This window comes from Mauremys reevesii, linkage group 6 (assembly GCF_016161935.1).
Source record: "Mauremys reevesii isolate NIE-2019 linkage group 6, ASM1616193v1, whole genome shotgun sequence".
Lineage (NCBI taxonomy): Eukaryota > Metazoa > Chordata > Testudines > Geoemydidae > Mauremys > Mauremys reevesii.
Window position 1 is genome coordinate 20382722 of NC_052628.1, and position 27751 is coordinate 20410472.

Sequence of the window (27751 nt, forward strand, 5' to 3'; positions counted from 1 at the left end):
GTCCCATGAGGACAAGGAGAGGGAAATGAACCAGGTCATAGTGGCTCTTCTCAGGCAGCAAGCCCAAAAGCTGCAGACGCTGGTTAACCTACTGGTCCAAAAATCGGTCTTCACCATTTGCAGTCCTTGGAGAACCACGTGGCGTTACGTACACATCAGTACTTGTATGACTCCATGCTCTGGACAGCAAGGAGAGCCACGGCTTTACATATGCTGACCTGTGACACCACAGTTGGCATACATGTAACCACAACAGACTGTGTTTGTGCACTCAAATAGATGTAAATGTTTACTCCTTTTCTTATTTTAAAGTTTCACCCCCATTAATTTGTTTTAAAAAATTGTATAGCATTGGATGTGGTCGCTCTCCTCCTTGCCCCCCCCCCCCACTGATTTTTCTACACTGTTTTTCCACTCAATAAAAGTCTCTATTTTTGGAAAATCAATTTATCTTTATTAGTTTTTACAGCAAATATTGCAGAAAGCAAACCATAATTGTAAATGCACACCGAGCACCATATAATTGATAACTTCAGGAAAATACCCAGTCATAGCCATAAACATACAGTAATCACTACACTGTTAGAAGCACCCAAAACTCCAGCACAGAACACAACTGTGGCTGACTGCTAAAGTGCCTTATAATGATAGACTGAGCTCCTTGAGGCTCTCAAACTAGTTAGGGTGATCAGATGTCCCATTTTTAAAGGGACAGTCCCATTTTCGGGGACTTTTTTCTTATATAGGCACCTATTACCCCTCCACCTCCATCCCATTTTTTCACAGTTGCTATCTGCTCAGCCTAATCAGTATATTTCCTCTATTGAGGAGACTCGTGCAGAGTCAGTGAATCAGGTTAATAAACTTTTGGCCATGTCTTCTATGCTGAAAATCATTTTTGTCTCTCTTCTCCCCCAACCCCTCCCCCCAAAAAATCTTCCAGTTCAAATTAGCGCACGATGTACACCATTTGAAGCCAATGAAGAGACTCCAGCTGATTTCTAAGGAAGTTTGATCAGGCCTTTAACTTGTGACAATCTCATAAGAACAACACATGTCCTTGTAAGATTGGTTATTGCAATTCCTTCCTAGGAGGATAATAGTACTTCAGATGTTAGCAGACTGTTTAGCTCACTAATTTGAATGACCACTATTTTATTATTTCTGCTTCTCTGTTCGGTACATAGAACTTAAACTTCATGTTCATTTAAAAAAAAAAAAGCAAATATGCTACAATGTAGTACAAAGTTCACCTTGCCCCTTGCAAACAATGGGCATATCTAAAGTATCTTACTGGCTGATTAAACAAAGTTGTGATTTGTTTGAGAATTCAGTATAATTGCACAACCTGGACCATACTAAACTTTTTTAAATTGTTTCATGTTTCTATGAAAACTATAACCAACTTCAAGCGCACCTATGTGCGATACCTGTGCTTTTTGGGGGACGAAGACCGCCAGGTCTGAGACCTTTTCTCTCTTAGCACACAGTGGGAGAATCTTTAGCACTATGCACTGTCTCACGTGTGTGCTTTCTTTTAAAGATGCCAAGAGAGGCTGAATACAGCACAGAAACTCCACAACAGTGCATTTAAAGCTACATTGCTTGAACTTGTGTGCTTCGGGAGTTGTTGAGTCCCATCCATTACTTTAACTTTCTTCTTTTCTTAGGAATGTTTCAGAACACCTTTGAGTGGAATGATACTCTATATCAGTGGTCCCCAACCTTTTTTTATCTGGCGGGTTCCAGATGACGAGCCACGGAGGACCATGGCGGCGGACGAGCATTCGCCGAAATGCTGCCAACAAGCAGCAATGTCAATAGTTGTCGCTGCCGAAATGCCGCCGACAAGCAGCGTCATCCAGAGGTGTCGCCACCGAAATGCTGCTGAAAATCGGCGGCGTTTCCACGGTGACGTCTCTGGATGACACTGCTTCTCAGTGGCATTTCGGCGGATGCTCGTCCGCCAGCCAGTACGTGGGTGCACTTAGACACCCTGGCGGGCGCCATGGCACCTGCAGGCACCACCTTGGGGACCCCTGCCTTATATAGTGGTGGTTTTAAGTTTAAGGAGGGGCAAAATACCACCATAAAGCACAGTCTCCTGCTGACTTTAGACATAATGGTGGAAACCTTTAAATAACAGTCATGAGTTCAGGTAGCTGTCACTATAAAGTCCTCTGTGACTGTCCCTTATCCACCTTTATCATGTCTTTAACAATGATGTCAACCGTAAGCCCTCTGATTACAGCTTATCTCACAATTATTACCTGACATTCTTCCATGCCTGCCCCCTATGCATGAAAGCATCTTGTGCTTATCTGCATGGGCCCCACCCGTTCTAAATTGAAGTCACTCCTGAAGACTGTCTCTGTTGCAGTGCCTATAAGAAAACTACGGACACTTCCATGCTTGTAAACAAATTAGGATATGTAAAATACACCCAGTTCAGTATCTGTTAAAGTAACTGTCTATTCGTTAGTTGCCCATCCACTGTATTGGTCACTTTCCCTGTTTAGACTGTAAGTTCTCTGGGGCAGGGATCATACTGCCTCAATTTGGAAAGCACATAGCATCTTGTGAGTGCTGTTGGAAATCAGTAATAATAAAATGAAAAGTCAAAAACCCCGTTGTCCTGAAGTTTGGGGGAGACAGGGCCCTGCACCCCCGGCTTCCTGCGATTCACCATGACTCTCAGCCAGACAGTAGAACAGAAGGTTTATTAGATGACATGAACACAGTCCAAACCAGAGCTTGTAGGCATAAACAGGACCCCTTAGTCAGGTCCTTCTGCGGGGTAGGGATTTTAGACCCTAGCCTTGGGGTTCCCTCCGATTCCCCAGCCAGCCCAAAACTGAAACTCCACTGCAGCCATCTCACTCTCCCTCCCAGCTCCTCCTCCCGCTTTTGTCCAGTTTCCCGGGCAAAGGTGTCACCTGGCCCAACCCCCCTCTCAGCTTTGGTTACAGGCTCAGGTGTCATCCCCTGCTATCCCACCCCCATGCAGACAGTCCTAGCAAAACTAGGAGACATTCCCAGGTCAATCTGCCCCGCTCCCTACTGTGTCACACCCGTAATCTTAGAAAAGGTATATAAATCCTTAAGCTTTTGGTCATGAGGCATCCTAACTATTGAGAGGAGGGGGATTACGAGGAAGCTTTCCCTGCGGGCAGGTTCTACCATAACAGCCTCTCCTGGGTTTCTTCCTTTGAAGCATGTGACTCTGTCTGCTGTCAGAGGCAAGATAGTGGTCTGCTTTTAGAATGGACCTCTGGCCTTCCTAATCACGTGGAAGTCTTAAATACAGGTTTGATGGATGGATTCACTTTGTCAGCTATCTAAAACAAATTGAGTAGGCATAATATGATCTCGATAGTACCAACCTGTGAGAAATTCACTGCTTTCTGAACAAGCTATGAGCAGCGGGCGTCTCAGTTACAATAACTGAACCTTAGGGTCATCCATTTTTATAAGCTGGTTGCAGGTAAAAAGGTCAAGTTGACACACATGATGGCAAAACCAGTTTCAATGGGATCGTTCTCAAAACTGTTTGTATTACCGTAGCACCTAGGAGCCAGGCCCCAAGCAACATTTAGCTGGGCACAGGGCAGACTCATAACAATGGGCTGCCATTCCATCCCACACAGATGCAGAGGTACAAATATACTCCCCGAGATTACATACATTACACTTAAGTCAAACTCAAATGGCCACAATTTAGCCTTTTTTTTTTTGTTTCCTTGTGGTGAAGGGCTTGTGGCCCTCTTGCCGGGCCACTCCCTTGGATCGGGCCCTGGTAAAGTGTTATCCATTTCCTCCTCTCCCCCCCCCCCCACTTGGGGCCTGCCTAGGAGCCTTAGTCATGCACCAGGAATGTGTACAAACACCCTCCCTACCCCCAAGTGTCTGCCCCAAGGACCTTGTTACTTAAGGCAAGACAATAGGTGGATACAGGCAGATGGGGAGTAAAAGGAAACAGTGAGATAATATTGCTCAGTATGACAGACTGGTCTTAACACACAAGCCACCTAACTGTCACCAAGGGTTTTGTAGGCATCACTGCAAATGAGAGTATTTTTAAGGAGGGGTTTGAAAGAGGATTCTTTTCGTGTTGGTGACAGTCTTTTTATTTAAAAAAAGGCTGGCCAAAACACGGTGCACAAAAAAAGCGGTGTCAATATTGATGTTCAAAGACAGTGGAATGTGTCAGCATGATCGACTGCTGTTCAAGGTGATGAGCTGGTAATTTGCATTTTCAGAAACTGCCACACAGTTCTTCGAAACAGCAAAGAATCCAAAGTTATTTTAAAGCTTTGTATCTGCCAGAACACAGAATGTCCTTTATTTCAGTGGTTCTCAACTTTTCCAGACTACTGTACCCCTTTAGGAGTCAGATTTGTCTTGCATGCCCCCAAGTTTCACTTCACTTAAAAACTACTTGCTTACAAAATCAGACATAAAAATACAGAAGTGTCTCAGCACACTATTACTGGAGAATTGCTGACTTTCTCATTATGTCTGTATGAAATTTTAGTTCGTACTGACTTTGCTAGGGCTTTTTATGTAGCCTGTTGTAAAACTAGGCAAATATCTAGATGAGTTGATGTACTCCCTCGAAGACCTCTGTGTACCCGCAGGGGTCCATGTACCCTTGGTTGAGAAACACTGCTTTATTCCTTTGCTTTTGGGAAATCTACGGGGTGGAGGGGATTGGAAATCAAGATAAAAATACTTGAAATTTTGTATCATATCTAGATCTCACTTGCTGTTTCTTTGTTTTTCTTTCCTCATGCACTGGTATTACTAAGTACACATTATTTAATTAAAAAATGATAAAAATTTCACTATTGGTAATTTAATACCAAAATATATGTTGTTGTTGTTTGTTTTTGTTTTCAAAATCATATGACCTTGTTATTGAAGAGATGAACTTGAAATCTGAGAACCAGGAATTCCTGTGGAATTCTCTGGATCATTTGAGATTTCAAATGGCCCTCTTATGCAAATAATTCTCCCCCTCCCTCCCCCTTTCAGTGCTCTGGCAGTTACTTATTCTTGCCAGCTTTTGCTATGGCTGGACTAAGAGCCCTTCATGTCTCTGATTGGCACTGTTCTCTGGGAGCTGATCTGTACAGCTCCCTCCATAAGTCTTTCAGAATTTAACTCAGGATTGGAAAATAGACCAGACTCCTCCTATTCAGAGACTGACAATGCTTTCATGTTTGGGAAGTAGTGATCTGACACCTTCAAAGGTCACTTGTATCTGCACGAGTAAAACACCGTTTCTTTTTTTCTTTCCTATTTTATTAGGACGAGTCTCGACTCCTCAGAGTTAAGGTTGTTTCTGGCATTGATCTAGCAAAAAAAGACATCTTCGGAGCCAGGTATGTGTGTCGTGTTCAGCACTTGTTTAAAATTTATAGTACGGGCACTATAGCAATTTTATAGCTGTTTATAAACACAGTGAAAGATTCTGTGATGTGATTGCAACTGGTGTAGATCATGGGATGTCTGTTAGGAGGCTAGCAAGCAATTTAGTCTCGTACCCTCTGGAATAGTCCCTCCCACACCACAGAGTACGCCAGTTTGTTCTCTGCCTCTGCGATAGGCACCACACAAGGAGGCAGCTCAAGCTTTAGTAGTGGTATTAGATACTGTATTTAAAATGACTTTTTTCTTCCCCTCTGATTTTAAGAGGGGCAGAAGGCATGAAGGATGCAGTAACTCATTTTAGTTTCTGATAAAACACCACTCGTACTATTTGTTTCAGCAGCAGTTGTGCTGGTGTTTAGATACAGAAGCCTGATAGGATTGTTGCACTGTGATTTATTGGAGTTTGGTTTTTTTTTGTGGGGGGGGACATTGGGATTAGGGCAGTCAATCTTATCCAGATGTCACTGGTACATTTCCTGTGTACTCTGCCTTTTTAAAAGAAAGTGGTTTGAAGGGTTTCCCCAACCCAGTCCATGCGGGAGAAGGCTAGGAAGTGTTAATGTGAAAAAAACATGGAACAGACCATGCTGACATTTTTGCCAAATAGGAAGCCTTCGCACTCCACAAGAAGGGCCTGTTTAATAAAATGCAGGTTTAGTGGAGTGAAAGATTTATCAGGCTGAGGAGTCAGCATTTATGCAGCCATTTCACAGATTTTTTTTTTTTGTGTGTGTGTGTTTTTTCACCTGCTAAGTGTTTCAGGAATCAGTTAAGGTCAGAATTACAGAAGTTTTTCAACTGAAGACCAGTGGCTAGATGAAGAGAGAGAGCCTGCCAGAGGGCATAAGCCAATTTTCACACAAGTGGCTGCCACCTGTCAATCAACAGAAAGTGAACAGACCATGGTCTGCACTGATATAACCTCAAACAGGGTGACAACTGGCAGAAATAAAAGCTGTGGTTAAGTGTTTCTGATTAAAAAGTATGGCAAGGCCACTTTGCTTACTTCCAAGTTTTCCTTTTAAAAATTTTTGCTCCCAGCCTAGGCTTATGGTGCATGCACTAAACCAGTGGTTCTCAAGCTTTTTTTCATTTGCGAACCCCTAACAAATTTCAGATTGAGGTGCGGTTCCCTTTGGAAGTCTTAGGGTACGTATTCACTACCGGCCATATTGGCGGGTAGCAATTGATTTCTCGGGGATCGATATATCGCGTCTCATCTAGACGCGATATATCGATCCCCGAACGCGCTCCTGTCGACTCCAGAACTCCATAAACGCGAATGGCGGTAAGGGAGTCGACGGGGAGCCGCGGACGTCGATCCCGTGCCGTGAGGACGGTAGGTAACTCGATCTAAGATACTTCAGCTTCAGCTACGCTATTCACGTAGCCCTTAGATGTAGTCCACGGACTCTCAGAGATCTACAGACCAAACTACTGTTCTCTGGTAACAACCTTTTGCGGACCTCATAGATGTAGATTGCAGACATCCAGGGGTCCACAGACTACAGGTTAATAATCACTGCACTAGACAGCTCAAACCACAAATTGCAGTCCTGAAGGAGTGTCCACTTAAACATAAAAACACTCTTTCTGAGAAGCGATATTTCATGAATGACCATGCAAATTAATAGGGTGGGCATATTTGAGAATTTTTGGAGTGTGCCTAGAAGGTAAACAAATCCCAACCTGTCTGGCAGATGACTGATAGTGAGGGAGTGAATTCTAAAGTCAAGGACCCTTCACATAAATCATTTAGCCAGCAACCCCCTTTTTAAGTCTCCTTTAAACTGAGTGGGTTCTAGCTTGAGTATCCCTGCTGACCTCAACCATGTTGCATGAGGAGCGAGGTAGTTTCCAAAACATTTAGAGCTTTTTAGGTTAAGACCCACAGCTTGAATTTCACCACAGAAGTTACTGGCAGCCAGTTTAGTGCTGAATGTAAAAAAGTGGAATCCTTTACTGCAACTAACTCCAGCTTCTTCATGTGTTAATGAGCTTCCCTATGGATTATTTTGTGTTTCTTTAATTATGCTAAACTGTAGTCCATCAGTTTGATTATCTAGTTTGAAACTACTTAAAAGCAGTAATTGAGGGTTTAATCACTCTGTGTGTGTGTGAGAGAGTGAGAGAGAGAGAGAGAGAGAGAGAGTCTTGCAACAAATGTTCCTTTGGTAGATATGTGCAGAATGTGGTAAGACGGAGCTCTTTCTTTCTCCTCTAAAATTGCTATTTGAAATAGCTTTTGACTGCTGACCATAAGCAACAAAAAAGCGGCTCATATTTGGAAGTGATGAGATACCTGCTTGCAGAATAGATTAGTAGTTGTACTGTTAATAGTGTTGGCTAACTTGCAGTACAGGAGTACAGTTGCTTGCACATCCCCCATTAGCATTTATCTCATGGGAGGCCTTTCACCTACTCTTTCAGCTGAAGGTGAGATGATGCAGTAGCAAAGGGAAGAGGGAAAAGGGGAACAAATTCTGGAGGAGGGTGGAGTGGAGAAAGGAGAAAACAATTTCCATTTAAAAAAAAATTAAGACTAGAATTATGTCTTGTTAACTCTGCGTTTTCAGCTCTTTAATTTGTCTCCAACATTTTTGTACTGGTATAGACAATGATTGGCTTCATTTATTTAATTGTCTCAAATGAAGAAACAAAATCTGGCCAAGTTGTAACTAAATTTGACCATTCATGTAGTTTATTTAAAAACCAAAACAAACTAGTATTTGGGTAGGCAAATTCTCTTACCATAGAGAATGTTAGTGTTGGGGGTATAGGGGCAAATTTAAAAAAGAATCTGAGGAAAATGAAAAATTTCTTAGCATACATGTAATTCTTTACAGGATACATGGGAAGTTTTATTATTGAATCTCTGGCACTGTAGTATCTTCTCCATCAGCCAGACCTCTCATATGTTGTAAATATTTAAGATGCCTTAATCAAAAGAGTCTGAAGTTTGCTGAAGAATGGATAAACCTCAAAAAATCAGTGTTATATCTTTGAGTTCAGATGCTTAAGTTGTGTGAATTGGCAATGAGTTCTATTGATATGGCCCTTAAATATTTAAAGTAACTGTCTCAAGTCCAGTAGGGTTTTCATTAAGCTAAACAGTTGAAAACATAATTTGGAGTATGTTTCAAACATTGTTTGAAATAGATATTTGCTAAAAATGACATTAATGGCATCGTACATTATCAGTTTTACTGAAATGCTTGCACTGCTGAGCTGACAGGCTTCTCAGAAAGCTTTTTGTGGGAAAAGGTTTTTTTTAAATGGATTTGCATTTTCTGCTGATAGTTTTACAGTTTATGCTGCTTGACTCGAATATGATTTTTGAGTTGCCACAAATATCAGTATCATTCCAACGTAATCATCAAGCATACCTCCCCCAAAAATTATCATGCTGGTAAATTGTGTTGAGTTAATCAATAATCAATGAGGTATGAGCTCTACATTACTTACACTGTAGAACCTAATTTCAAATAAAACTGTCTGGAGGAAAAGTGTGAAATTCTAAAGATTGTTAAATTTTCTGAAGCATGGCGTATGTGAGATCTCCTAAAATAGCACTCAAATAGTCATATCAAAGAGGGTGGTGGTGGTTTGGTGGGGGTGTGTGGGGAAACGTGCACACAGCATAACTCTACTGCAAAAATATTTTTTTTGGAGGGGAATCATGATGGGATAATCTTTCAGCACTCTGTCATTGGTTCAAATCTTGTCAAACTCGGCAGCAGCTGAAAACCATTGTGACACGTTTGGTTTTGTGAAGTCTGTGGATAGTCACAGTCTAGCTGCTGGGTGGTAAGTGTCCATGTCATGGAAAAGCCCACCATGGTTGCCACCCTTTTTGGCACACTCAACAGATAAATGAGCAGAGTGGGCCACGTAGCCTGAACCATCCTCTTGTTCATAGGTGGGAGAAAGTACAGAGATGGAAATCGGTGAATCAAAGGGCTGGAGGTAGGAACAAAGGAGGAGTTCCGCAAATTAGTTCAGTGCCTTTCTCCAGAAAGACCTCTGATAGCGCCAGGTTCTATTTGCAGATTTGTGGTGTAAATGCGTGTGATAGTGCCTGAGTTTTGTATAGCGTGCTGAACCCACATGCGGCCCAGTCTTTGCAATGCAGGAGAGGGGGTGCTCGTCCTTTATCTCTCATTAAGAGGTGGACTGGTGGATGTCCTCTCTGCCTCCTCCCATGTGTTTCAGGCCTGTGGAGCCTCTCCCTCCCCTTCTCCTGAGTGCAGGTACCTGGAGGGAATGTGGGTAGACTCTTTCCTCTGGCTCCCCCTGTTGTCTAAGTCTGTCTCTGCCTCTGCCTTTCAGCTGCTGAGTGGAGCTCTTATCTGGGCAGCCCCGCACAAAAGGAAGGGTGGGGTGGGTGAAAGCAGGGGCTGCAGAATGCCATTTGAAGTGGGGGCATAGATTCTTTTCCTCCCACCTCTGCCTGATGCGCCTTTCCCCCTATCAGCAGCTTGGCACCTCTGGCCCATAAGCGCCTACAACGCCACCCCCCACCCCAAATTGAGTGAGTGGTGCTACGACCTGAGCACGGGGTTGCAGCACCACTAAGGTTTGGCCTGGCCATGGCCCAGGTGGCCCCACTGCTCTGCACTCTCTGGGTCTTCACAGCTGAAGGTGTGAGGGAGCTTCCCAAACCTGAGCCGGTCTTTTTAGGTGACACATTTGAGGAGCTGTCCCGGATTGAGGTGTCATTAGTGGAGGTTTTGGATCAAACTGATAAATTAAACAGCAATAATTTTGCCTCGGTCTTTAATGAGGCTAATGAAGGGCTAAGGAATAGTGATAGAGGGACTGATGGGAATGAAGATATGGGGGTAGACATTACGGTATCTGAGGTAGAAGCCAAACTTGAACAGCTAAACGGAAGTAAATCAGGGGGCCCGGACAATCTTCATCCTAGAATATTAAGGGAATTGGCGAGTGAAATTGCAAGCCCGTTAGCGATGATTTTTAATAAATCTCTAAACTCGGGGGTTGTACCGTTTGACTGGAGATTAGCTAATATAGTTCCTATATTCAAGAAGGGGAAAAAAGTGACCCGGGTAACTACAGGCCTGTTAGTCTAACATCTGTAGTATGCAAAGTCATGGAAAAAATCTTAAAAGAGAGAGTGGTTACGGAGCATGAGGCTGATGGCAACTGGGACAAATTACAGCATGGATTTACGAAAGGTAGATCGTGCCAAACCAACCTGATCTCCTTCTTTAAGAAAGTAACAGATTTTTTAGACAAGGGAAATGCGGTGGATCTAATATATCTTGATTTCAGTAAGGCGTTTGATACGGTACCGCATGAGGAATTACTGGTTAAATTGGAAAAGATAGGGATCGAAATGAAAATCCAGAGGTGGATAAGGAGCTGGTTAAAGGGGAGACTGCAGAGGGTCGTATTGAAGGGGGAACTGTCGGGTTGGAGGGGGGTTACCAGTGGAGTTCCTCAAGGTTCGGTTTTGGGTCCAATTTTATTCAATCTATTTATCGCTGACCTGGGAACCAAGAGTAGGAGTGGGCTGATAAAGTTTGCGGATGACACCAAGTTGGGAGGTATTGCAAATTCGGAAAAGGATCGGGATATACTCCAGGGAGATTTGGATGACCTTGTAAACTGGAGTATTAGTAACAGGATGAAATTCAGTAGTGAGAAGTGTAAGGTTATGCATTTAGGGATGACTAACAAGAACTTTAGTTATAAGCTGGGGACGCACCAGTTGGAAGTAACGGAGGAGGAGAAGGACCTAGGAGTCCTGGTTGATCGTAGGATGACTATGAGTAGGCAATGTGATGTGGCGTTAAAAAGCTAATGCGGTCTTGGGATGCATTAGGTGAGGTATTTCTAGTAGGGATAAGGAGGTGCTAGTCCCGTTATATAAGGCGTTGGTAAGACCTCATTTGGAGTATTGTGTGCAGTTTTGGTCTCCCATGTTTAAGAAGGATGAATTCAAACTGGAACGGGTACAAAGAAGGGCCACTAGAATGATCCGAGGAATGGAAAGCCTGTTGTATGAAAGGAGACTTGAGGAGCTCGGTTTGTTTTCCTTAACCAAAAGAAGGATAAGAGGAGATATGATTGCACTCTTTAAATATATCAGAGGGATAAATACCAGGGAAGGAGAGGAATTATTTCAGCTCAGTGCTAATGTGGACACGAGGACAAATGGATATAAATTGTCAGTCAGGAAATTTAGGCTTGAAATTAGACAAAGGTTTCTAACCATCAGAGGAGTGCAATTCTGGAACAGCCTACCAAAGGAAACAGTGGGGGCGAAGGACTTCCATGACTTTAAGATTAAGCTAGATAAGTTTATGGAGGGGATGGTATGATAGGATAACTGGCTTAGTCAATAGGTCAATAAAGTGCCACACTGGTAATTAGTACAATGGGTCAATGACAGGATATTGTTAGCCTTTTTCCAGAGGGTCTGGCTGGAGAGTCTTGCCCGCATGCTCGGGGTTCAGCTGACCGCCATATTTGGGGTCGGGAAGGAATTTTCCTCCAGGGTAGATTGGCAGTGGCCCTGGAGGTTTTTCGCCTTCCTCCGAAGCATGGGGCAGGGGTCGCTTGCTTAAGGAGTGGGTGGATCGGCTTATGTGGCCTGCATCTTGCAGGAGGTCAGACTAGATGATCATAATGGTCCCTTCTGATCTTGAATTCTATGATTCTATGAATAATTCACCAGGACCACATGATCTTCACCCAAGAGTTCTGAAGGCACTCAAATATGAAATTGCAGAACTACTAACTGTGGTATGTAACTTAACTTAATTTAAATCAGCTTCTGTACCAGATGACTGGAGGATAGCTAATGTGACTCCAATTTTTAAAAAAGGTTCCAGAGGCAATCCTGGCAATTGCAGGCTGGTAGCCCTAACTTCAGTACCGGGCATATTGGTGGAAACTACACCTCTACCCCGATATAACGCTGTCCTTGGGAGCCAAAAAAATCTTATCGCGTTATAGGTGAAACCGCGTTATATCGAACTTGCTTTGATCCACCGGAGTGCTTAGCCCCGCCCCCCCTGGAGCTCTGCTTTACCGTGTTATATCAGGTTGCGTTATATCGGGAGAGAGGTGTATAGTAAAGTACAGAATTATCAGACATGTATATGAACATGTGTTGGGGAGGAATCAACATGGTATTTGTAAAGGGAAATTATGCCTTGCTAATCTACTAGAATTCTTTGAGGGAGTCAGCAAGCATATTGATGAGGGAATCCAATGGGTATAGTGTACTTAGATTTTCAGAAAGCCTTTGACAAAGTCCCTCACCAAAGGCTCTTAAGTAAAGTAAGCTATTATGGGATAAGAGGGAAGGGAGTCCTCTCATGGATTGGTAACTGGTTAAAAGTTAGGAAATGAAGGGTAAGAATAAATAATCAGTTTTCAAAATGGAAAGAGGCAAATAGTGGTGTCCCTAGAGGTCTATACTGGGACCAGTACTGTTCAACATATTCATAAATGATTTGGAAAAAGGGGTAAACAGTGAGGTGGCAAAATTTGCAGATGATACAAAACTATTCAAGATGGTCAAGTCAAAAGCAGACTGCAAAGAATTACAAAGGGATCTCGGAAAACTGGGTGACTGGGCAACAAAATGGCAGATGAAATTCAACGTTGATAAATGCAAAGTAATGCACATTGGAAAACATAATCCCAGCTATACATATAAAATGATGGGGGTCTAAATTAGTTGTTACCTGTCAACAAAGAGATCTTGGAGTCATTGTGGGTAGTTCTCTGACAACATCCACTCAATGCTGCAGCAGTCAAAAAAGTTAACAGGGTTGGGAAACATTAGAAATGGAATAGGTAATAGATAGGTAAATATCATAGTGTCTATATAAATCCATGGTATGCTCACATCTTGAATACTGTGTCTAGATGTGGTCACCCCATCTCAAAAAAGATGTATTGGAATTGGAAAAGGTACAAAAAGGGGTAACAAATTTGATTAGGGGTATGGAACAGCTTCCTTATGAGGAGAGAGAAAAAAGACTGGGACTTTTCAGCTCAGAAAAGAGACGACTAAGGGGGGGAATATCCTAGAGGTCTATAAAATCATGACTGGTGTGGAGAAAGTAAATAAGGAAGCGTTATTTACTCCTCATAACACAAGAACTAGGGATCACCCAATGAAATTAATAGGCAGCACGTTTAAAACAAACAAAAGAAAGTGTTTCTTCACACAATGCACAGTCAACCTGTGGAACGCTTTGCCAGAGGATGTTGTGAAGGCCAAGAACAAGGTCCAAAAAAGGAACTAGATAAGTCCATAGAGTATAATCCATCAGTGGCAACCCTATCCTCTGCTTGCCAGAAGCTGTGAATTGGTGACAGGATGCATCACTTGTTCTGTTCATTCCCTCTGAAACACCTGGCACTGTCCATTCCTGGAAGACAGAATACTGAGCTATATGGACCTTTGGTCTGACCCAGTATGGCTGTTCTTATGGAGTGATGACCTGCTGCTGTTGTACACATGAGCACTTTGGGGTCTGGAACTGGCCTCTTTCCCTCCTCTTCACCAAAGGCTCAGTTTGGAAGATACGGGGAAAATGTCACTCTATGATGCACCTACCCATACCCTTGCCACTACAGGACATCGCTCCCCATGTTGGTGGGGCACTGTTGCCCACAGCTATTGGCTGTGTAGATCATGTGCTCTGTGGATAACTGAAGGCTATCAATTTCCCAGTGCTCTTTCTGTTTCCTTTCACAAGTGAAAAACATGGTTTGAGGAAAAGCTGCTGCTGGCATTTTAAGAATGCAATTTTGAGCAAGTCTGTGTGAAATGTCTCTGAACTCTTTGTGAGGAGGGCAGTCAGGTGACCTACACTAAATATTGATACACTTATAATCTCTGGAATGAGTGACTCATAAAGTGTTTAATGAAATGGTATTTTGAAAACTAGCATTAGAACTGCATAATTACAGTCATAGTAGCTGATAAGCTACTTCAAGGTTGAGTCATGGCAGTATTTAATACTGGGGCAGAATAATGTGAACACTACTGTGTGCCTATGAAAGGTGCCTTACAAAACATGTTATATCTTACATATAAAACCATCTCAATGGGCTTTCTTTTAAGTATTTAATATCAGGAATTACTGCTATGGGTCATCTTAATTTTAGACATCAACAATTTGCAAGTGATCATTTTTAGAGTTTGAAAGTCCTCTTTTTCCACTGATTACTTCCGAAGAAAATCACTATCATTTGGAGTACTTGAGAAAGTATTTTGAAACAAAAATTGGGCTCCACAATTTTTTTATTTTTTTTAAATGAAAAACTGTAACTGTTTTTGGTCTGTGGTATTGCAGTTAGGCTGTAATTCAGGATATTCGAGAGTTGTTCAGTTAAGGTGACCCATTGAACAAAAAAACATTGGCAGTTAGAATAGCCCTCATCATTGACATAAGAATAAACTCCATTGGAATCTAAAGTTCTATTTCATAGAGCGGTAGCTAAATTGGAGTGATTTCTAGGTGTGCCTGATTTCTTCCTAAGCAATTTTGTTAACACTGAAATAACTGCGTCTCATCTTTTTTTTTTTTTGGGGGGGTCTACTCAGTATGGCATGTTTGTGTTTTTTTTGTTTTTTTTAAAGTACATGGGATCTTAGCTGTAGAGTAAGAATTTTTAAGTGTTGTAAATCAATGTCTAGTGAAACTCAGTAGTTTGGGATGGAACCTTGCTGGCTCTGCACTGGGCAATAAGAGAATGTAAATTTCCGTGAGCAGGTTTGTTTGTGTGTAACCATTATTGCATGAGCACTGATTCACTTACATATTTTACAACCTGAGGTTGCTGTTGAAATTTAAAGCATTGTGATTTGAGTAACTTTTTAATTGTCTCTAAAAATGATTGTTTCCTTAAATGTTTAACGAGTTAAATTATTGAAGGAATTCTTACTTTTGTTTATCATCCAGTGCAAATTATAAAACCATGAGTTGTAATCATGGTACACACTGAAAACAGTGCTGTATTTATTTTTTTTTCTGTATGTATTTGTATTGTGATGGTGCCCAAGGCTTCAGTCAGGATTGAAGTCCTATTGGGTTATTCACTGTACAAACAAATAAAAAGACATGGGTTCCTGCCTCTGAGTTTGTAATGTTTAAAATATAATCTCATCTCCTGACTCAGTGTTGTTTACTAACATTTCAGTGATGTGTCTGTGATCTTCTCATCCTTTTCTCCCTTGTCGTGCCCCCCCTTCCCATCCCCAGTGATGAATTCCCCCATTCATTGCTTAAGTGAGGCTGCTGTGGTGGTTCTGATGACTCTCCCAGTAATAAGTATTTACAGGATCATGCCTTTAAATCTGTTCTTTAAATATATGAATAAAATAGATTAGATCTATTTTTGGAAGTGTGGAATTTAACTCTATTAATCTAGGTTTTGTCTGGGTGGGGAAATGGATTCATCATTGTAGCGTAATAATTATTATACTGTAGTTTTACCAGTGAAATTATTCTGCTATAGCTAGGCCAACCCATTTCCCCATGTACACAGGTCTTTAATGTTCAGGTATGAGTGCTCGGCAGTCCCTGAAAGTTAGGGACCTTGTCACTAGTCCAGTGCAATACTTTACATTAACTAGCTCATAAAATGAGATCATCATAAATTACATGTGGCAGTTCTGAGTGATTTACTTTATGTAGTTCCTCTCCCCTGCTGTCTTGTTTTTGCATCGTGTTAAATTTTATAACTGTTTTAAAAAATATTTATTACAAATATAAACATATTTTAGGGATTTAACATTTAGTAATCTTAATTCAGAATTATTAAGGAGTATTTGTGTTGGGTATCTAGGACATCTCTGAGGATGGAATTTGGTTGGATGTATTGGTGGGTTTTTTGGCATAATTATAGGCAAATCTTTTTTAATAGGTGTATGCATGCATGAAATGCTTTCAGAATAGAAGTCAATAAATGCATTATTGGCTGTATGAAATTACAACTGTTATGCTGACATTCTTACTCCAGCAAATTTGTTTTGGAAGGGTGTGTTTTGGAAATGGGACTAAATTACTCTGCTACTACTTCCAGAGTCTTAAAAAAATGCTATACGTGGAGTTTTGGCTATCTAAGAGGTTGGTGGATTTTTTTTTTTTAAGTGAAAAGGTTTGCAACAGAATGATTGAAAAAAATCCTTAACATGAAACTACATTTTACTTCTGACTGCATCATTGTTCAGTATATGCCACCAGTGGGTTCACTGATGTACAACGGCCAAGTAGAAGTAGTCCCTGCTCTGAGGAGACTACCATCTAAAAGGCACAGCTAGGACAGCAAGCTTTTATTTGCCCTACATTTTCTTCTCTTAATACCCTTGGGTTAGCTTCTGTGGAGGGAGTGCTAGAGCCAACAGACTCCAGGTTGCTGCTGGCATTTTAAGAACACAATTTTGAGCAAGTCTGTGTGAAACGTGGCTGAATTCTTCTGGTTACATCAATTCTGTTCTCATTGCTTGCTGTGGAAGTAGCACATGTATAACTGAGAAAAGAAAACTTGGCTCACAGATGATAGATGACAGACATTTATACCTTTTATATTTACCAGCGCTCCCATCATTGTTAGTTCTGTTCAAATAATGGGCAAAGAAGCCTGGTATGAAGACCCAGAGTTCATGTTAGCTCGGAACATAATTTTTAAATACTTTTTCTTCCCACTGTTCATTTCCTCTTACATAATAAAGGACTGAAGAAGGCAGTTGAGTGACGTGAGTTAGTGTCAAGAAGTTTAGATTACTTGCCTACACAAATTCCTTTTTTAAAAATGCACTAGTACACAAGAATTAGCTGTTCAGAACACCCTAATAAGGAACTTCTGTACAGATTATATTCATGGGAGCCTGAGCTCCCTCTGGTGGCTAATTTAACATATACATTTATCATTTACTTTAGCTAAAATACATTGACTTTTTAAAAATAGTTAATGGTATATTTAAATCCTGTTGTCATTAATTGTCATTATCCTTGCTAGTATGATGACTTCTTGAAACTTAAAACTCAAATTAAGCAGGATTTTTTAACAATGAGGTTAATTAACTACTAGAACAATTTACCAAGTGTTGTGTTGGGTTCTTTATCACTGTCAATTTTTAAACCAAGGTTGAACTAGAGTATTTTTTCTTAACCCCCTCCCCCCAACCCTCCCAAACAACAACAAAAAAACACCCCAAACAACCCCCCCTCCAATCCCCTATCCAAACAGGAATTAATTCAGGGAAGGCCTCTGGTTTTTGTTACTCAGGAGGTCCGGCTAGATGATTCCTTCTGACCTTAGAATCTGTGAAACCCTTAATTCAGCAAATAACGTCATCATATGGGGTGTTTAAAAAAAAAAAAAAAAATCTTAACCATTATCCTTGGACATCAGGTATTGAGTAAAAACACACTCAGGACAATGCCAGGCTGACAAGAATAAGTAATGCTGTCAAAATAACATTTGTAGTGGCACAAAACAGAAAATATTTGTGTGACTGTGATTCTATTACAATATTTAGTCTAGAGGGCCTTTCTGCAGGTGAGGCAAAAAGAAAAGCTATGTCTACAGTGCAATTAGATACCGGTGGCTGGCATGTACCAGCTGATTCAGGCTTCCCAGGTTTGGACTGCAGGGCTGTTTAATTGCGGCATAGACGTTAAAACTGGGGCTGGAGCTCAGACTCTAGGACCCTGCGAGGTGGGAGGGCCAGAGCTCTCCAAGCCTGAAGATTTGTACTGCAATTAAACAGCCCCTTAGCCCAGTCCAGCAAGCCTGAGTCAGCTGGCATGGGCCAGACACTGGTGTCTAATTTCAGTGTAGACATACCTAAAGTGTACAGTTCTGCAACCCTAACTCAAATGAGTAATTACTTACGTGAGTAATGATTGAATCCAAGAGGACTGCTTGCCTAAATGGTAATTAAGTAGGATTAGACAGGCTGAAACCCTGAAGCATGAGCTTTAGGAACATAAGATATAACCTGGAAGCCCCGAGCCGTTGAGCCCTGTCCCCCATCATCACAAGCATCCCTGTCATACAATTGCACTCAAAAATTTGCCCATCTCTCTCTTAAAACTGAGTTGTTTGCCTCCACAACTCCTCTTGGGAGGCCGTTCCAGATAAAATAGGAATTAGCTGTGTTTAAATTTTTAAAAAACCACACACAAAAATAGCCCTAGTCGAATGTTAAAATGAGAAAATGTGCAGAAGTTTGAAGTGAGAGTGCAGGCACAGAAGGAAAAGGGGTGGGGTGGAGAATTGAGCATGGATGTAAGCAAAGTTTATTTTAAAAGGTTAGACATTCTCAAGTTATCTAGCCCTTGTAAGTACGTGAGCTTTACCAGTATTGCCCTCCTTTCTCCACCTCCTCTCACCCACTGTTCATTAAGCGCACTTGTGCATCTGGTCATAATAGGGGTGGTGGGTTTTGTTGAGGTAGGATGATCCTGTGGTTAAGCACCACTTTGGGATTCAGGAGAGGTGAGGTGAGTTCAGTTCCTGGCTCTCATATGCTTCCTGTGTGACCTTGATCTCTGTACCTCAGTTCCCCATCTGTAACATTGGGATAGTACTTTTTTTCCTGCCCCCTTACTGGTCTGTTATATGGGGCAGGACTGTCTCTTCCTATGTTTGTATAGCGACTAGCACAGTGGAGGCCTAATTCTGATTGGGGACTTCTAAGAACTATCGTAATACAAATAATTTGATAATATCAGTTATTCCAACCTGCCTTTCAAGCCAGCCACTTGTTGTTTGGCAGATTTCTTAGAGGCATTGTTGCAGAGGTCAGTTTTGAAGAGGGATTTCAAAGAGGGCACAACCGTGGCTTTAAGCTAACAGAAGTGCATTCCAAGGGGAAGCATGGAAGATGCACGCATTTATGCAAGAAGCTGATAAATGAGTGGTCGAGGCTGGCATTGTGGGTGGAGAGGGAACGCCATTCAATAGAAAACTGACTGATAGTAAAGTTAATGTGTGTTAGAAATCTTCATTTTTAGATGTTGAAAAATGCAGGTTAATTCTGGCTGCTGTAAAAGGGGGGGGGGGCGGGAAATTGACAACCATAATCATGAGGTTTGAGGTCAATAATGAGGTCTAGATACATATGTATTAAGTTTGCAATCCAGTGTGTGTCTGATGGTATTACATTAAAAGTGGTTGGTTGTGCTTTTATTTTTAATGCAACAAAGTTTTCTGTAAAACCTCGTGTGCTCTTCCCCGCCCCCCTTGCCCCTGCTGTAGCCAAGCCAGCCTGTCCCCCCTCCCCATCCGCCCCCCTCGCCAGGCTTCTGTTTGCACTTGAAAAGTTGGGTAATGCACAGAGATTGGGCTACTGTGGTCAACAAAGGGTATGCCCCTCTATGATGTGTAGGCAGCAGCAGAGGGCACCAGAGGGCTTCATCTGCCTGCAGCACCCAATGGAAGTTTTGTGGGCCTGATTATAGGGGCATTCAGGCTTTTCTGGCTTCCCAGTTGGCATCAAAATCAGTAGGGTTCTGCCCATTGATACCTAGAATATACCCTGAAATTTTGGAATGAATCAGATATAGTTTTCAAAAGTTACCACATTACATAAAGCTAGGCAAACAGCAATGATCACTAGTTGAGTATAGGGCCTTGCTTTGCTCGACCCACTAGTAGGCATTGTTGAAAGATTTTTGAGGGGTTTTATGAAAAGTTTTTAACTATTGTTTTTTAAAATTTGTGGTGAACCAATTTTGAAATCAAAACTTTTCCTTTTGATTTGAATGGAAATGAATCTCCCTTCCTTTTCCCAGCTTATTTCATTTTGTTGAAAAATAAGAATCTCATGAAACACTGATAATGAAACTCTTCATTTCATGGGGAGGGGGGGAAATTATATAAATCAGAAAGCATTCACATTTTTCAGCCAGCTCTGCTTACTAATGTTCTTTGTGCATTGATTTGTTTGTAGATCTTTCCCAATTATGGGAGTGCAGGAACCCGTTGGGGAAGTTCACAGGGCAAAGAGTCAAATGTTGAAACAAATTCAAGGGGAAGAAGTGAAGATGTGGCTCTAACTGAGGGAACTAGTGTTGTGTGCTGCTTTTTTTTTTTTTTTTTAAACATAGCCTTCCAAAGAACTGAAGACAAACACGCATTTCAGAGTGAACTGAATTATGGTATAAGTAACACCTGCTATTACTATAATTGAAAGAAGCAAAATAAGCACATTTTTTTTCTACTTTGAGAATTTGACAGCGCTGTTTCAGTGGTAGCCGTGTTAGTTTGTATCTGCAAAAAAAGACGAGGCGTCCTTGTGGCACCTTAGAGACTAACAGATTTATTTGGGCATAAGTTTTCATGGGTTAGAACCCACTTCATCAGATGTATGTATAGCACTGTGTGTATAGTCAGCTTTACTGTTTCTCCTATGTTTACAGTTTTTTGCTTTTGTGGGCCTTTCACACAACAAGAAGGAGAGAAAAGAAAACATTGGCAAAATAGGAAAATGTGGCTGTGGAACCACAGAAAGGGTGAGGTGAAACTAGTTTGAATTTATCTAAGCTGACTAGTTTCTAAATTGACACTGTCCCTTTTTAAGTGTTCAAAGTGAGTTGTAGTTGGCACTCCCCTGAGTGGATCAATAAACTTTGGTATTGGCTTCTTTTGAGTTTTGATACCAAGGCACAATATTTGGGATGTTAAATTAATCCTGGTTGGAGGGGAAGTGAGCCCATGTGATTAATGGGAGGGGAGGAGGTCTATAAGACTGTTAGTGAGATGCAGTATTGCTAGTGCAAGATGTTCCAAAATGGAGTCAGACCCCCAAAACATGAAATACTTTTGGTAACTGAGCCTTTACACTTTGTTTTCCAGCTTATCTCTGCAACCATGAGGGCTAGAATCTTTCTTATTTAAATAAAAAGCTTGGATTCTCAGGTAATCCCAGGACTCAAGTGGGTGGGGCTTTAAGAAAAACACCAGATACGGCAAGAGGCTGATGGTAGTGCTAAATTGAAAACACTGAAGATGCAGCCCATGCTCTGAAAGTTTGAGAAACTCTGGGTAGTGGGACCTCATTCAGTATCCACACCTTATCTCAGGCATTCTGTCTTCCCCAGGAAGCATGTTTAAGAAGAAATCAATAGCTTACTAGCAGTCTGTGCACAAGATGCTTAATATTTAAAAAGGTAACACTTGGAGTTGAATGAACCTTTTAAGCATTCTATTAAGATGCTTTTTGTGAATGTGACCTGCAGTGGGAGATGGATTTGTGCCCCTTTTTTGCTTCTTTCAAGAAATAGTCTGAAAGAGTCTCTCTGTCTTTAATATTAGAGTATATGTGTCACAAGAACTGGCATGCAGGAGGTGCTGGGAGGGAGGGGGAGGAGCGTCCATGAAGTCGGCACCTGTGATATGTGTAATGTAAGTTTAGTCTTCTCTGGTTATGCTGGAGTACTCCTTATGGATCAGATGTTGATAGCAAGCTCCCTCAGACTTCAACGGAAAAGGCAGAAGTGTTGAATCATTAACAAAACAATTTTTTGTCCTAAATTTTTCTTAGGTGTTTGAGTTAAATGGGTGCTAGCAACATGTATTTTAAGTACACCTCTACCCAGATATAATGCTGTCCTCAGGAGCCAAAAAATCTTACCGCGTTATAGGTGAAACGTTATATTGAACTTGCTTTGATCCATCGGAGCGTGCAGCCCCGCCCCCCTGGAGCGCTGCTTTACCACATTATATCAGATCGCGTTATATCGGGGTAGAGGTGTAGTTTGAATAAAACACACTTCGTCTCGCAGCTATTTGGGATTTTCACTTGTATGGTACACATAATAAACTTACAACTTCACCAGAATCTTGCAGTCTTTCAGGAAAAAGATTTGTGTATAAAAACCAAAGCTTAACTTTATACGGGGCAAAACTTCTCTGACCTCCACCCTTTGCTGATTACTTTTAGCCATCCAGAAGAGGTTTCCATTTTTTATGCTTTACTAGCCCTTTTTACTTTAACATTTAGGAGTACCCCCAGTCTGAAACAGAAGGACATACGGGCAGCTTGTACAGATAAGTTTTCACTGCCTCTTGACATTAGGTTTTTTTTTTTTTTTTTAAGTAGTCATAACTTGTATCATAGAGTCAAAGTCTTGTCTCTTCCTTGGTGAATGAATTGAAATGTGCTCATCTGAGTTCATTAGCAGTAAAAGCCTGCAATTCTCCTCACCTTGCAGTTATGGAGGATGCACAGCGACAGTTATTACCTCAATCCAGCAGTCTGGTCTATGTGAGCAGTCTTATGCCCCAGCAGTGTTTCATTGGAGTCAGTGGGGTTTCCCAAAGGCACAGGAGTTTGCCTGTGCGGTGCTAATTGCAGAACTGAGACCTAGGCCTGTACCTAGGGTGACCAGATGTCCCGATTTTATAGACAGTCCCGATTTTTAGGTCTTTTTCTTATATAGGCTCCTGTTACCCCACCCCCATCCCGATTTTTCACACTTGCTGTCTGGTCACCCTACCTGTGCCAGTATATTTGACTTCATACGCCTCATGTTTCAGGTGGATCTTCCATATCCTTTGCTTCTCTGGAATTAATGGTTATGACTTAACAAAATCTGTGTAACAATGCAAATGTCTGCCCATCCTGAACCTTTGTAAGCCTCCCAAGTAATCTGAAAATATTGTTCTAATTTGTCTACTGTTCATTGATACTCCAGGGGTGCTTCACTCTGTAAATCCAGAATAACTGAGCAGGATTTGATGTCTTTTCCGTTTAAGAACAGCAACTTCTTATGCTCAGGGGGAGGGAAATGCTAATAAAAAAAAAAGCGCAAAAAAACCCCAACAACCTCCAACCCCACTCACCTGCCTTCCTGCTAACATACTTATTACAACCACAGAATAAACCTTGGAGCTATACAAAACGTGAAGTAAAAATTATCCATTCAAAAGAAGGTAAATTCCAAAACTACTTGTGATGCAAGTTTTTTTTCGGTCTAATGCAATGAAATAAAGATATTGGTCAATCATTAACAACAGTTAAAACCTGTCCCAAGGCCTTTCCTCATGAAACAGCTCCTAGGTTAACTCAACTTTAAATAGGTGCAACAAATCAAAGTGTCTATTTAAATCCTAGTACCTTGACCCTTGTAGTCCAGGACATATTAAATACAACCAGTAAAATGAATAGTGACAGATAAAACATCAACCAAACCTATAAAGTATAGACCAGTAACATGATTGAGCTGATAGGATAGTTATGTAGTGCCTTTCCCACCAAAAGATCCCAAGGTGCCCTACAGCATGGAGGTATCTCTCTTCATCTGCTTATGACACAGAAATGGCTGCCTTTGAGATGGAGGTTGGCAGTCACACAGGTAACTGGTATGCAGTATATTGCACAACTGATAAGGGAAAGTAGGAGGAAGTTGCACTCTGGTATCAAGGCAAATTTCCGTTTTAAAAAAATGACCATTGGGGATGTAATCCATGTACAGCAGACAGGATGTCCACTTTTGAGATCACCAGGACTGAGTGTTCTCTTGAGAGACTGATTCATTTGTATGCAGTGTTGGTCCCAGGATATTAGAGAGATGACGTAGGTGAGGTAATATCTTTTATTGGACCAACGACTTCTGTTAGTGAGAGAGACTAGCCTTTAAGCTTCCTGTTGGCAGGAATGACCTGCAATTGCTGATGCCAGTCACCAAGCACCATTAGAGCACCTGCTGAGCAGGTAGTTACACTGCCATTGGTTTTACTGCCCTCCCCATTGAATCTAAACAGGAGAGGAGTAGCCAGGAGAAGGCAGCTGCAGCAACAGCAAATGGAAGAGGTGGGGCTGGATGGTGAGGGCCCCAATGCTGGTCCCAGACAATGCCATCTTCTCCCTCAGTTTCCGGTTACCCCATGCTACCATCCCGCCTGGCCCCCACTCAGCCGTCCAGACATTGACCTGCCTAGTGAACAGTTGTAATTTGGCTCTGAATGTAGTCAAACCAAATGTCTCAAAGCCAAAACAACCAAGTAACTAACTAGTATAAATAAATGCTGCATGGTACACTTTAACATTTCTTAAAAGGGCTCCAGAGGTGACCCTGGCAATTACAGCCCGGTAAACCTAACTTCAGTACCAGGCAAAAAGGGTGAAACTACAATAAACAGAATTATCAGACACATAGATGAACGTGATTTGTTGGGTAAGAGTCAACACAGCTTTTGTATAGGGAAATCCTGCCTTACCAATCTGTTAGAATTCTTTTTGTGGGTTGATAAACATGTGGACAAAGGTGATCCACTGGATCACAGGTTTGTAAAATCATCACTGGTGTGTCAAAAGTGAATAAGGAAGTGTTCTTTATTTCTTAACGTAGCGTGTGAACCAGGGGTCACCCAATGAAATTAGTAGGCAGCAGGTTTAAAACAAAGAAAAGGAAGTATGACTTTATATAATGCACAATCAGCCTGTGAAACTTGTTGCCAGAGGTTATTGTGAAGGCCAGAAGTATAACTGGATTCAAAAAAGTATTCATGGAGGCTAAGTCCATCAATGGTGATTAGCCAAGATGATCAGGGACGTAATCCCATGGTCTGTCTCCCCTAGATCCTAGATTGCTAGATGTTGGAATTGTATGATAGGGGGTGGATCACTGTACTATTCACTCCCTTTGAAGCATCTGGCGCTGGCCACTGTTAGATGACAGGATGCTGGGCTAGAGGAACCATAGGTCTGGCTCAGTGTGACCATTCTTTTATGTAACATAGCAACATTTAAAAGGAAATGTCTGTATTAACATTCTCAAAACCTGTTATTTATCAGATGATTCCAGAACTTTGTGACCAACCTCAGAACCAAAAAAGTGTTGTTACAGCTCCTCACAAAACAACTTTTGAAACCCAACTACTCATTGTAAGAAGTTCAACATAACCACTGACCTGATCTTGCTAGGCCTCTGCCAGTGCCTTTTTATAATCATGAGTTTTCCATCAAATATGTAGACACTTGGATTAAAGCAAACAAACTCCTCCTATCTCTTCCTATACAACAGTCTCTCTCAACCCTTCCAGACTGTAACCCTTTCGGGACTCTAATTTGCGTTGTGTACCCCAAGTTTCACCTCACTTAAAAACTACTTGCTTACAAAATTAGGCTTAAAAATATGAATGTCACAGTACACTGTTATTGAAAAAATGCTTTTCCATTTTTATCATATAATTATAAAATAAATCTACTGGAATATAAATATTGTACTTACACTTCAGTATATAGAGCAGGATAAACAAGTCATTGTATGAAATTTTAGTTTGTTCTGCGTCACTAGTGCTTTTTATGTAGCCTGTTGTAAAACTAGGCAAATATTTAGATGTGTTGATGGACCCCCGGTAGACCTCTGTGTATCCCCAGGGGTACCCGTTCCTTTGGTTGAGAATCACTGCTATAGAAAATGCTGATGGTTGATGAGCAGCAGTCATTGCCGCTGTTGACAATGTAACTTTGTCCCCTCCAAAAATTCAGTGGGGTTGGGTCTGTTGGTAGGGTATACCAACTTCACACTGGTCGGGTTAGGATTAACTATCTGCTATGGGCTCAGTCAGTTCTACCTGCTATACCTGCTTGGATGAAGGAGTTAAAAGGGGAGAGCACCGCTCAACTGGGGGCTGACTGGGTAGCAGAGCAGACTTACAGCTCTACTGGGGGTGGGGAAGCACCTTGCTGGTAACAGGGACTGCTTGAGAAACCGCTGTCAACCAGATCCAGGGGGAAGGTAGGCTTGATGTGGGACTACAGTCAATGGCCAACCTACAATGTCCTTTGGAGACTGCAGCCTGAGAGAGCCTCCCTGAGGGAAGGTAGGCCTGACACAGGACTGTTGTTGGAACTTACTACCAGAAACTAGCCTGGGAAACTGCCACCTGTCAGGGCCTCCCCAAAGGAAAGGAGGCCTGACGCAAGACTATTCATTGCTCCCTGTGCCTTGTTTGTTGTGCAGCAGGTGGTTCCTTACCTGAAGGGAGCAACAGCTAAATAAAACTTTTTGCTTCATTACATTTGACCAAGGTTCTTGGTAGTGGTTTGTTCTGGGCCCAGGAGCAATGCGGGTCCCAGCCGGGTAAAAATCAAGATGTTGCTAGAAGTGGAGTTGATAGTTGACATTATTGAAACCATAACTGGGATGGTGCTAGGAAGCACTAGTGCTGAAGATGCAATTGAGGGCAGAATTTATATTCATCATTATGAAGTACGGGGCAGAAACCAACCTGCTTCAGTGGAATTCAGGTGGAATTTGCAGCTCTCACAGTTACAGGGAGAAAAAATAAATCTTTGCACATAGAACAAGTTGGCTCTGGAAGTCCAAGTGACCCAATAAATATAAAACCACATGATGCCAGATTTAGTCAGTTTCTCAGGTTCCATCAACTTTTTTTTTTTTGGAGGAACAGGTAGTCTCTGTTCAAGGTTGTCTCAACACAAATAGATTAAATCTGTAGTAATTTTGGAAACCAGTTACATGCACATTCTGCTAACATTCACTGGCTGTATCAGTAGTGAAAACAAAATCACTTATTACATCTTTTTGAAAGACAAGGTGGGTAAGGTGATATCTTTTATTGGACCAGCCTCTGTTGATGAGAGAGACAAGCTTTCGAGCTACACAGAACTCTTCTTCGGGTCTCTTCTTCAGCTCGTCTCTCTCAACAACAGAGGCTAGTCCAATAAAAAGATATTACCTCACCACCTTTTTCTCTAATATCCGGGGATCAATGTGGCTCCAGCAACACTGCATAACGTTTTTGAGGCTTATTAAGGTAAATTCAGATAAGCTGGTATAAATAAAGTCTTTTAGAAACTTGTTTCTTCAAACTTACTCCATTTCCATTTGCTCTTGTAACCTTGTCTTCGAAGGTAATTTGGGGCTTTTAGCCAGAAGAGATGTGATAATTGGTATTGCTACAGCGTCTGGAATCATCTGAAGTTGCATCAGGTAGATGACAAGCCCCAAATTACTTTCAGAGGTAGGGTTACAGACATGTAAATGGCAAATTCTTTAGCCCTGTAATGGTACCTGCAGGGGTACTGTGTTTTTTTCCCTACTACCTTTTAACATTCAGTACAGTTTCTTTCCTTATAAGCCTGTTTGTATAAGGAGAAAATATCTTTAGATTTTATTCATGTAGTTCTCAGCTCTAACAGGAAGCTATTAAGAAGTGATGTTCGTTTTAAATGCAATAATTGACAGGTTACTTCATATCCTTTTATAGAGTTAATACAGCATCCTTTATTAAAAGAAATTTGAAAATGTCCAAAACCAAAATAGTCATAAGAGCCTTAGAGCTC

The 27751-nt window shown here is 41.5% G+C and overlaps 1 protein-coding gene across 7 annotated transcripts in view; it reads left to right on the plus strand.

The window, feature by feature from the left end:
* Nucleotides 1-27751, plus strand: part of NEDD4L (NEDD4 like E3 ubiquitin protein ligase) — a 425802-nt gene that overhangs the window by 171875 nt on the left and 226176 nt on the right. For 5 of the 7 annotated variants that reach the window (XM_039544808.1, XM_039544801.1, XM_039544800.1 and 2 more), the window contains one exon: nt 5311-5384. The exons of 1 other annotated variant lie outside the window; for it this stretch is intronic. Coding sequence is in view for 2 of the 6 variants with exons in the window: in XM_039544801.1 (XP_039400735.1) it covers nt 5311-5384 (74 nt within the window). In the remaining 4 variants the exon portion in view is untranslated. Of the gene's footprint in view, nt 1-5310; nt 5385-9271; nt 9400-27751 lie in introns of those variants that run through there. One more of the 7 variants, XM_039544803.1, reaches the window with a different exon arrangement.